A 12,807-nucleotide genomic window follows, 5' to 3' on the forward strand; every position below is an offset into this window, starting at 1 on the left:
GTAGAATTGGATGAACTACATTACACCATAAGATCCAGTTTAAATAGAAGAGTATTTATAGCCACAGTATAACAAATATTAACCACCTGATTACATTTGCTAAGTCAATATGCACAATTTCAGCAGAAGTAAAAGTTATCTCTATAATTCCATAGTAAAGACAACTATTATTAATGTGGATGTTGCTGATGGCATAAACTTTGCACTTCAATGCTTCATCTACAAATGCAGTGCCTAATGCCCTTGAAAAATAAATACCTCATGCTGCATTGAAAATGTGTGTGTTGATGATATTGCTTTAATGTTTCTTGAAGTAGATCAGCTATGCAATAGAGAATGGCTGGCAAAAAAATACTATAAGTTCATAGTTAATAGGCATGCAGTCCAGAAGACATTCAAGGAGTCCATCCCAAATCCTTAATTGCTTCAAGGCACCATCTAGATAAGTGACTTGCTCAAACTGTGCATCTTAGCACAGGAAGCAGCACATTAACAACTCAGAACTTTAGTCATCTGCATTAACTGCCATACTAAGTAAAGGTTTTAATTAAATGCAGTATGCAGAAAGCCTTTAAATTCCAATCTTGTAGAGAAGACTGCACATATGACATGAAAAATTACAACCCCTTTGCTGATGCTTGGATACTGTAAAGAAGGTATTGCAAAAATATATTACTAACATGCAACATGTTTAGATTATATTACACAATGCAGGGCTAGTAATAAATTAATTAATTCTTTAGTGCAATGAATAAAATAAAACAAAACAATTAAAATTACTGTAAATGCTGCATCGGCTTTTGCTCAACAACCCCAAGTCATACAAAAATCAACATTAATGCATACAACATAATTATTTTTTGAGATGGGGGGCTTACATGCCTGCAAGACACCTACAGAGAAACAACATTTCTAAATATGCCACAGCATATATTACAATGTTCTTCAAGAGAGAAATCCAACTGCAGTCCTTAGTGCTGTGCTGCACAGTCTGTCCTGATGTGCTAGTTGTGTTCAAATCCTAACATGCAGCTCTATAGGTCACCTTCGCTCAAATTACAACACTAGCAATGAAAATAGTATCAATGGCATATAATACAGTAATAAGCAGGCAGAAGAATTAAGTATTAGAGCCCCAGACTCTGCACCAATACATGTGAAGTACGGCATACCTTAAAGCAACCTAAAGGCTTTGATATACTGGCTGGACGTTGGGCCACCCTTGGCAGGGGATCTCTAATGTAATGAATACTGCAACAGTGATACAGACGGACTTGGTGCATATTCACTGTAAAAGTGATGAGTCTTCATGAACTGAACAAACCTATATACTCAGACACTGATTTAGTAATTACTATGAAATAAATGCAATCCATACACTAACATACTAAGAATTAAGCCACTATAACACATGTAGACATCTGAAGACAGGACAGTAGCAAAAACTATCCAAACTTTTAGCACAGTCTTTTTTAAATAGCTCAGTGACATTCTTATTGCTTACCGTAAGACGGGCACTTCTTGATTTGGCAAGAACACCCAAAAGTATTTCAGGAACATTGAACTCCTGCAGAAATAATGCAACATCCTGAAAAAAAAAGAAAGAGATCAGTTAATTAATACATGAGTCAGATTAAGGGCAGATTATTTCAAGGTATCTTACAATAAATTTTCAACACATCACTGGTAGGTAATGTGGTACTCTTTATTTATAACAGAAACAAATTGCTGGTAAAAGGTCCATTGCACACATCACAAGTAATTATCACAGTATCTTCAAATCTACTTATATGCTCCTCATATATACTGCAAATATCAATAGCAGTATTTAGTCCCTCCCAAAATAGAAATAAAATAGAAAACAACAGGCTGTAACAGGTTTTATTGTTGAAGACTGACTTGCCATCCTACACCTCAATCACAATTATTTGCTTTTATTTTTACTTTATATCATCCTGTGACAAGCTACAAATTTAGTAGCTAATATTATTACTTCAGAGAAGGTACACAAAAGCAAAATACCCCGAGATACTGAAGTGCAGGAAGATATAAACAGAAAGAAATGTGATAGTTTTGACTTCATAGCAAAGAAGCTAATGTTCACTCTGGCTCTGCAGTATAGAAGGACAGAGCACTGACAATGACTCAGGCAATAGTGATTTGATTCGAAGATCCAAGGGGATGTGAATTATTTGCTGAAGACCAGGGAAACCTCTGCCAAATGCTTTAGGGTGGAGCTGCTTGGAGGGAATTCCCTTTGTGGAAGTGATGAAACAGCCTCTGCAGGCAACCTACTGCATGTCTCCTCCCTGGCATCTAAAAGGTATGCACAGGGAAGTAGGCTTTCAAAAAAAAAAAACTCTAACCACCCCTGATGGATGCTTAAATGATGGCCCATACAGGCCATCCCCACACCCCAGTGATGGGGAATGAATGAGCCAAAATGACTGACATGCAGGGTGGGCAAAAAAGTGTAAATAAAGAAAAAGGTGGTGGTCTCAGTCTTCAAGAAAAGGGGACCGCAAACTGTACTCACACTACAGATGGGAGTAAACACCTCAACACTTATAGAAGAGCCTATACCAGAGTACTGATAACTGGAGGACAGACTTCAGACCAGCAGTCCAACCAAGGAGACAAGAAAAACAATGTGGATTTTCTCTAAGCTGTGAAAAAGCTGACTATCTATTTAGCTTTCTGTAGCCATTTAATGGTCTTTTTTTTTTACATCTTTATTAACATCACTCATCGATTGCATACTGACATGAGTACGCATTCAATTATAAAAAAGAAAAAAAATGACAATATGCTTTCTTTGTACACATTAATTAAGACAAATCATATTTGTATATTTAGTTTAACTTAACATAGATTGCTCAGCTCCTGCCTTCCCTGAAATATCACTCGTCCTGAACATTTTTCTGTATGTATTATTCCCACAGATTCAATTTATTTTTATGTAGTTTATTCCCTCCCTTTTCTAAAGAATACACCTCCAGTTATTTTTATCTTGCTTACTACATTCAAAAATTCTGTTACAGTCGGTTTTGGTTTTGATTTTCATTTCTTTGTAATTGATTTTTGGCAGCCAGCAGCATTAAACTTAGCAGTGCAGTACTGTCTCAATGGAAAGTTAGTTTCTGTACCACAGCTCAGAAGAATCATTTCCTTAGTTAAAATAATTTGGGAATTTCTAACATCTGTCAACTCATTACATTCCAAAACAACAAAAAAAAAATAATAAAACAATACATGTTCTCACATATCTCCTTTCCCATCACACTACCAGCAATTGTCTTCTATTGTACTCTGACATCTATTGGGGAATAAAAATACCCAATGGAAGCACTTCCATGCAAAAATCCTAATCCTTCTAGTTTTTGTTGCATATCTGGAAGCTATACAGGCCACAGGAGTTCATTAATGCTGGCTACATCTGTTTTTTTTTAAAAACACATAACTGCATACCCCTACATGAGCAGTGGAATGTCCTGCAAAAGTATGGGGTACTAGGACCACTCCTGCGGTCTGCTTACTCACTCTGTGTGTGAAGTGAGAGCTGCATTGACATTCCTGACATTAAGATAAATTCAAAGTGGGTATCAAGGCCCTGCCATCACTCACACCTACTTACAATTTTTTTATTGTCAGGATATCAGGACACAGGTAAGAGTGGGGAAAAGTCTATTGTGGGGACTTAGAGGAGTCTGTTGTCTGTAGATGATGACATTCTTCTGGTCTCATCTGACTATAACCTCAGTGATTTTCTGAGAGCTGTGAAGCAACTGAGAAAATAAAAAGTCTACTATTCTCTTTAGCTGGTGGTACGGTGACAATACAGAAAACAGCTTTTAGTGGAGGAATTTAATTATCTTGGGGTCTTCTTCATGAGTGATGACAAGGGAAAGCATGAGTCTGGCAAATGAACTGGGTGCTGATATAATAGCAGAGTTCTCATAAACCATTCCAGTTTACTAGTTATTCTACATCCTTTCTCAAAAATGATGGGTAGTGACTAGAAAAGCAAATCATGGATACAAGTAGTAGAAATGAGGTTTCTCCACAAGGACACTGGATTTACTCTCCATGTTATGGTGTGAAGCTTGGTGATTCAGGAGAGGTTGAAGTACAGCCACTAATCCTCTGCATCAAAGGAGGCCAACTAAGGTGATCAGAGTATCTTACAATGATGCTTTGTGGTACTTAAGGCATCATAAATAAGCTTACCAGCTTAAATATCAACCCCTATATAACAAGATGGGTTGCAAACTGGCTCAGAGATAGAACCCACATGGTCAGAATCGCAGGTGCCATGTCCGAATCCAAACCAGTTACAAGTGGCATCCCACAGGGCTCAGTTCTGGGACCTCTCTTGTTTGGTACATACTTCACTGAGGTTCAGGCTAACATGGGGGGATTATGGCTGACAAAGTTCACAGATGACTGCAAACTGGGGGCCATAATCGAATCCCCAGCTGACACAAGCATCCTCCAAAAGGGTCTCACAGAGACGGATGATTGGTGCCAGAGCCACGGCCTCAAGCTAAATGCTAAAAAGTGCATAGTCATCCCCTTTGGGAAAAACAAGGTGCCCACAAATTACCACATAGGTGGTAATCCATTAAGTACGGAAGAAGTAATTAGAGATTTGGGGACCAACGTAGATAGTAATCTCTCCTTTGATAATCACGTTGCCAAAGTGGTTAGAAAGACCTTTTATCACGAAAGGGTTTGCATCTACATCAAGAGAGGTCATTGTGCCCCTGTACTCGTTGCTCATCAGGCCCTTAATTGAATACAATGTCCCTTTTGGGATGTACCTTACCCGACACCTGCAGCAACTGGAGAGACCCCAAAAGTACCTCACCAAGAGGATCATGGGCTGCAAACAGATGTCCTGTGCAGCTCGACTAAAGAAACTCCAGCTCTACTCAGCTGCTTACCGCCTACTCAGAGGCGATCTATGCCTGACGTACAAAGCCATGTCAAACCCAGAATTAATGGACATGCTCCACCTCAAAAAATCCAACTCCCTTAGAGCTACACGCTCCAGGGACCTAAACCTCAGCACAAAAATAAATAGGACATGCTGGAGGGACAGACTCATTTCCCAGAGGCTCCCCTCACTCTGGAATAGAATCCCAATTCATGTTAGACATAGCCCCTCGCTGACCCTCTTCAAGCGAAATCTGGACACGTGGATGGGAAATCACAAATTCACCCCTGGGATCTCTTCTGTGTCCCTGCTAGACAGAGGCACAGTAAACTAATCTTAAAAGGGTACCTTCTGTGACCTACTTTACAGAGGCACAGTAGGCTAATCTAATAGGGAGGCGGAAGCCAAATACACTCTGGCTAGGCTTATAAATGCCCTAGGGCAGATAGCCTAGTATCTACCTATGAACCTATTACCTCCCATTGAGGAGAGTCTGTGGGAAATTCCCAAGTTAAGCTGGAAAATTTTTATATTTTGATAGAACTAGAAATGCTATGGTTGTTTAAGGATAACTTGGAAACCGTGTCTTGGTTAACAGTCCATCACTACTGTGACCCATATCAGTAGAAACTGGAGGAAATTACTGCACAACAATTCAGGGCACACTAACAAATGAAGGAAGGAATATAAACAGCTGGTACATGACCATAAGTACTTGCATGTGGACCTCTGTTGTCTTAAAAAAATAAGAAATTTATGACTGACTTACATTTTTTTTCATCTGTACAAATACAAATTGCATTGTGTTTGAATATTTCTTTATTCCTCATAAAGGGCAGAATTTGAAGTGGAACTTAGAGCACTTTTTTAATTAAAAAAGCACTGCAACAGCAACAGAAGAATCATTAGCAATCAACAAAGGAATGCTTCTATTTCACCAGCCATGCCAAAAGTAGCCTTGCAGACAGTTATTGGTTCCTTCTCACACTCAAGGAGATATGGTTACATGAACTCTGCCCCAAGAACACTTGCAACAGAAACAACAGAAAGCAAAAATGTGGATATTTTTAAAAGAAGGAGGTGGTACTGGTGTTAAGACAATGTGAAGTGTTTAGACTGCAGCAGTTAAGTTCTTCTGCTCCATAGTCTTCTTGTTTTGAAGCCACTTGGCATGGAAAAGAACATGATAACTGATAATTTACACTGTGTGTTTGTGATTTCTCTCAAACCCCAGCTGTAGTCCAGCATGAGTTATTACAGCAATAACCGATGACGTGGTATGGTATATTGAAGATTTACCCACGGATGGTGTGGTTTAAGTGAAGCCCGAGTGATTAAATAAAGCCAACCGTGGGTAAATTTCAATATACCACAACCACAGAGTCGGTTATTGCTACTATATGACATTATTTAAGAAAAAAAATACTTACTTTTCTTAAATAATGTCTTTGTATAACGGCGCACTACTGTTCTTCCACTGGTTGTGGTATACTGCTTCCCTATTTTGATGTACTGAGCATGCGTATGGGACTTGCGTCCCACGCATACCCAGTACATCAAAGCTTACAAATGAAAGCAATGGAGAAAAGAAAGTCTCCGTTGCTGTTTTTTCATTTTTCTTTTTAATGCGTTTAAAAAAAAATATTTTGAGGACTTTATGCCAACAGAAAAAAGTCCGGGCGACCAGACTTTTTTTCCGTTGGTATATTGTGGGATTTACAACAGGCACGCTGGCCAATCAGCGTGCACGTTTTGGAATATTAATGGGGGGTCATTGTATAATAAGTTATAATATTACAGCAAAATCTAAGTTTATAACTCACACTGTGGTACAACAAAAACTGAACAGTAGGGAAAGGTACGAATGTGACTAGAGAGAAGCACCTGTATGTCTTTACTTCTTTGTCATATTGTAGACATCATACTCCTGTAACTAGTTTTAACAGAATCTTGCTTTCTACAACAAAAGCAAGACTGGGGTACCCAGCATGAAAAAGGCTCCTTTTTAAGTGCTGCACCATGTTATCCATGCATTTTAGCTCCTCCTTTACTTCATATCCACCACAAAATCTTTCAGTATCAAAAGCAGGCTCATGGAATTACATGCTACCATACAAACATTGAAATCTGACTTTAATACCAGCAGCTAATATAGATTTTTTTGATCACATAAAAGGCAAACTTCAAAGTCTTTCCACGAAAAACCTCTGCAAAGCAATCATTCTCCTGAAATTCACTTGATATGCACACTTTCCCAATATATGCAGCTAGGCATGCATGCATACTTATTTATTTGTTTAACATTTGGTTACCGGGAAAGTCCGATTTGGCCAGGAACCCATTTTCAGCGGAGGCCCGGGGAGAAAAGCTCCAAATGATACATGAAAGTTAAGACAATTTACATGAACAAGATGGTAAAGAGTGAGGATCAGAACATTAGATGGACGTAGATGCTTAGATGCATGGGAAAATTAAGGGTGTAGAAATATGTAAAGTCTTAGTCCAACACGCTAGTGATTAGTAGATGAATCTCCTGTTTTAGGGACAGAAAGGAAAGCTCCTAGAGAGTACATGGAGTTCACCTGTAAGGGAAAGAGCAGGGGCAGGTCTGATGACATAGAAAATGTTTTTTTAGGGTGTGTTTGAAGTAGTTACAGCACTCAATGGTAGTAATGTCTTGGCAGAGAGTTCAAGAGCTTGGTGGTGGTATAGAGTACAGGTAATGTCCAGCTCTTTTATTTGGAATGTAGACGGTTAGGAGTTGATTGTTTTCAGAGTAGAGGGCTCTTGTAGGTATGTAGGGTTTTAGTACAGATTTGAGGGCTGGGCAGCTATCGGGTGTGTATGTGTATATATATATATATATATATATATATATATATATATATATCATTTTATGTGCAGAAGTCAGCTGTACTAGGATTAGGTGTTGTGCGAGTCTGAGCCAATTCAGAGATAGGCAGTGGTGGGAATGGTAGGGGTAACGTGGAAAATTTGGCAATTTTATGGTAGCAGGATTGGAGTTTGTTTTTAAGAGAAGATTGTAAACTGGTGTATAAGGGGGCTGCATATAACAGTGAGGGAAGCAAATGGGTGTTGGCGAGGGTTTTTCTGGTGGAGTTATCCAAGAAAGTTTTTTGTCTGTACAATGTTTCTAGTTTGATGTGTGTTTTTTAATGCTATTGCAGATGTGGTGTTTGAAAGTTAGTTTTTATCTATGGTTTCAATTTCTGTGTTATTCCATGAGAATATTTTAAAGTCAGATGAGATTGGTTTTGTCAAGAAAAGCAGGAGTTGTTTTTTTAGGATTTAAAAGTAGCTGGGCTTCTTTCAGCTATGTCTCTATTACGGTGAAGTTGGCTTGGGTGAGTTGCTGGAGTTGTATGTTACTGTAGGAGGAAATTATGGTAGTGTCATCTGTGTACTGGATAATGGAGCTAAGGGGTGTTGATGTGTAAAGGTTGTTGGTGTATGGATCCTTGTGGCACCCCAGTTAGGTTGGTTTGACAGTGGGATAATTTATTTTGCCATTTGACACACGGTTGTTGGTTGTATAGGTAGCTTGCAAACCACATGAGGGATGGTTTGGTGCAGCCTATAATGGATAGCTGATGAAGAAGTTTGTTGTGGGACACTATGTCAAATGCCTTTGATAGGACTAGTAGTAAGACAGAAGTGATATTACCGTAGTCAATGGATTTGGACACAGTGTCCATGAAGGAAATTAGGGTAGTGGTGGTGCCGTGTGATGGGCAAAAACCATGTTGGGTAGGGTAAGAGTTTGTTCTGGATGAGGTGGTACAATAGTTGCTTATGTATGCAGTTTTCCAGGAGTTTGGAAAGAGGAGAGAGGATGGAGACTGGTCAATAATTGGATAGTTCAATGGAATTGCCCCCTTATGTAAAGGGTGATGACAGACTTTTTCCAGAGGTTAGACACAATGGACTCTGCTATAGTGATTTATAAGGATACTGACAGGATATGCTTTGGCTTCTGAAGCAAGTTTTAAGTATTCAGGGGGGAGGCTGTCAGAGGAGATGGAGCATGGTTTTAGTTTCTGAAGTATTTTTTTAATGAGAGAGGTAAGGACAGGTTTAATAGAAAATGGTTTGTTGGGAAGATGAAGGATTTATTTTGCTTGTACAGGAGTCTTGAGATAAGGGTAGAGGGGGATCAGAGATGGGGCCCTTGAGGTAGTTGTGCAGGTGGGATTTGTTAACAGTTTGCTGATGCTGTTTATAAAGTGAGAGTTAAACAAGTTGGCTATCTCTGAGGGGGTTTTGTCAGGGTACGGTGATGGAGTTTGTTTAGAGCCCGGGGTAAGCAGTTTGAGATATGTTTGACATGTGTTTCCAGAACTGTTTTGGGTTGTTTTTATGGTATGCCAATTGACTGGAAAAGTGTGTTTTTATCTAAGTTCACTAGTTTTTTGCTTTGTTTCGTAGCTGTTTATATTTGATTAGGTTGGCATCAAATATGTTATTGTGTCATTCCTTCCATGCTTTATCTGTATCTTGTAGAAGTTGTTTGGTATTTTATGTTAGCCAGGGAACATGGGTAGTTTTTATTGTTTTGGTGTGGAGGGGAGCTAGGCTATTGAGGGTGTTTAGAAATATATTGTTGAAGTATTCTAGGACATCTTCTAGTGGTAGTGTTTTAAGTGGGTTCCAGTTAGTGTTTTTTAGGATGTTGTTAAACTTTTGCTGGTCAAGGTTTCTAATACTTCTGGTAGTTTTGTATGTGTGGATTCTTGTAATTTGTGGTGTGGATCTATATATGAAGATGGGTAGGTGGTCACTAAGAGTATTGGGTAGAGTGTGGGGAGTAGTTAAGAGTTGCACCTAGGGTATTGCTGTTATGCATATGTGTGGCACTGGTAATGAGCTGGGTATAACCGCAGAGGTTTATGCTATTGGTGGGGGAGTCAATCATTAGATCCTGCCAGTTAAAATTGATATCTTCCATAATTATAGTCTTGTTAATGAGGTTTTCTGATATCCAAGAGATGATATCTTCCATAGTTTGGTTGTTTTGCCCAGGGGGTATATATATAGACCAAAAATGCATAGTTGTTTTGTTAATTTGTAGGTTTCCAATTAGAATTTCAGCATTGTTATAAGTTGGTATTTCTTTAGGGAAAGGTGAGATTGTAATGGTGTTGGGACAGATTAAGGCTATCCCACCACCTTTTTTTTTGGTTCTGTCTTTTCTGAGTATATTACAGCCTGGAGGTGTTATTTCTGTATCATTGATTGGGGTTTTAGCCAAGTTTCTGTGATTACTAGGATATCTGGGGTGTATTGACTTAACCAAGCATGAAATTATGTAGTTCCAGGCTCCAGGCTATAGTCTTTTATTAAATGGCAACTTCCTACAAACAGTTTATCTGGTGTTTTATCCATTGGTCCCATGATAAACATGCTAACACTGTACCTGTAATGGTAGAGGCTTTACATACACCAGCTGACTTAATATTTGCATATGATTCAGGGCCAATTCCTTCTATCTTTCTGGTACAACGCCAGCCTCCAGTTTTCTCAGCTATTCTGTTACAGACAGTGACTTAGCTGCTAACCCCAGCCCCAACTCCATCCCACATATATTAGCTACTGGCACATATTTGTTGATAACAACCTGAAGTTTGATGCATATATCAATCAAACTATCAAAACTATTAATAAAACACTTGGCTCTCTTTACAGAATCAAACCTTTCCTTACCCCACTTGCTAGAACTGCAACTGCCCGTTCCCATCTACTATCATCTCTTCTCTACGCCTCACCTCTATCCTCCAACTTAAACAAACCAGATCATGATAAACTATCATTCTGCTATAACCACATTGCCAGATTTGCTACTGGCACAGCCTACTGGACACACCACTGTCACAACCTAAAATGCCTAGGATGGCTTGAACTGCCTAGCCTTCTGCAGTTCAACCAGCTAATAGTGGCAAATAAAGTCCTTTACCAACCATAAAATACACCTGCACTAAAAAATATTATCAGCCCCTACAACAGCACCCGGCCAATGCGATCATCCACTAGAATCCTAGTTCAAACATACAAATCCAACTACTCAGCTGGGGACTCTCTGTTTACCAACTCTGTTGGAAAAACATGGAACAGACTCCAAGATGACTTGACCCTAGAACCCTCACTAACTTGATTCAAAAACAAACTCAAGAAATACTTCAAAACTCATTGGTTATGTCCTTGCAATAACCCAGACTAGTGACCTCTCTATTAGTTAGGTGCCTTACCTTCAACTACTTCTAACGTTTTTCTACCACACCATTTCAAAAAGGGTCAGTTGTATAACTGCTGCTCAATGTGTCTTAAACCTGAATGTAATGTTATGTATATATAACTTTGAAAATAATGTTGTTTTGTAAAGTGTTTTATAACAATTTAGTACTATATGGGCTAAATGCCAGTATTGCTTATGACTGTAATTTGCTTAAAACTAGCATTTACTAAATGTTCAGTGTGTATTATTATCTTGGAGCTTTTCTCCCTGGGCCTCCACTGAAAATGGACATATCTCCAGTTGGACCATCCCGGTCAACAAATGTAAAATAAATAAATAAATATTCACTGCAAACATCTACACCAAATGTTACACTACTACTAATTCCACTTAATCTACCTAGGAAATAATGTTTTCAACTTTAGAGTCACCAACTCATCCTACAGACAACACAGACTGTTCCAGATTACCACTTCCTTTTGTTTCCTTCATAAAGGAATCACTCTTTAGATCACCTTCCTTCAGTCAGCACCTCATCTGTCATCCTGTCTGCTCACACAGGAAGATCAACCTTCAAGAAGATGAGGGAGCAGTGGGCATTGTAGATTACAGGCTGATCAAGAATTGTAGAGAAAAGAGGGATCGAGGGGGTTAGCAAATATGAAGACAGACAGGGAGAACGAAGGAGTACTATCCCATGAATGAGGCAAGACAACAGGCAAGGTCAGAAACTAAGACAAGCAAAAAGTGGGGAGTGCTGGTAGATCAGTACCATACAAAGACCCACAGGCATGTCAAGGGAGGAGAAGAATAAACTTGGAGTGACAATGTTGGGAGGGTGGCCTAATGGTTAAGGTGTTTGCCTTACAAACACAAGGTGCAGGGTTTGAGTCTCATAAGGGATAACTGGCTAGGCTTAAAATGGCTCACAAGGGCAGTTAGATTAGTACTAATCTATGAATCTATGAGTGGGGAAGGATAAAAAGGGCTATACTTATTGAGAATGCTGATACAGCAGAAGAAGGTTAGGAGTTTCATTCTCCAAAGTAGAAAGAGATTGGGATCTTGGACTACAACAGGTTCAACCAGATGGTGCAGGATTGCACCAGAAAGGGAAGGCTTCTAGACATGGAACTAAACAAATGGTTGAGAGGTCAAGGACACTTGAGTGAAGGTGCATTTAGTCAAATGCAGTCAGGCCACTGTTTGGTTTATAATGGGAGAAACGGGTATGGGTACAAAGACAAAGATGATATTTTCATGGGAGACCCTAGGGGATAATAATAACTGGAGGACAGGATCAGAAATTTGATCGAGATTTACAAGCAAAATGACAGCCCACTAGCTAAGGAAATGGGTCAAGTATGATGTACTCAAGGGTGTAGACAAGATTTTGGATACAGCACAAAAACAGAAAAAAAATGATAGAAGACATAACGTAACTACAAAGACATGCAAGGCTAGCAATTAGGACAAATCACTCATATAAAAGGAAGAATGGGGGGTGAAGGGGACCTGGTACAAGCAGGCAAGCAAGAAAGCAACAAAAATGTAAAGTCAGAAAAAGATGCAAGTCAAAACAGAGCTGGCCAGAAGGGTCAGGAATAGATACAAAGCTTTA

General features: G+C 39.1%; 1 protein-coding gene across 1 annotated transcript in view; it reads right to left on the minus strand.

Moving 5' to 3' along the window:
* The window catches only part of SAAL1 (serum amyloid A like 1), a 579,650-nt gene that overhangs the window by 428,978 nt on the left and 137,865 nt on the right, over nt 1-12,807 (minus strand). The window contains exon 4 of the mRNA XM_044059076.1: nt 1,505-1,588. Coding sequence (XP_043915011.1) covers nt 1,505-1,588 — 84 coding nt within the window. The remainder of the gene's footprint in view (nt 1-1,504; nt 1,589-12,807) is intronic.

Source organism: Protopterus annectens, chromosome 17.part0 (genome assembly GCF_019279795.1).
Source record: "Protopterus annectens isolate FY-2018-M chromosome 17.part0, PAN1.0, whole genome shotgun sequence".
Classification (NCBI taxonomy): domain Eukaryota; kingdom Metazoa; phylum Chordata; order Ceratodontiformes; family Protopteridae; genus Protopterus; species Protopterus annectens.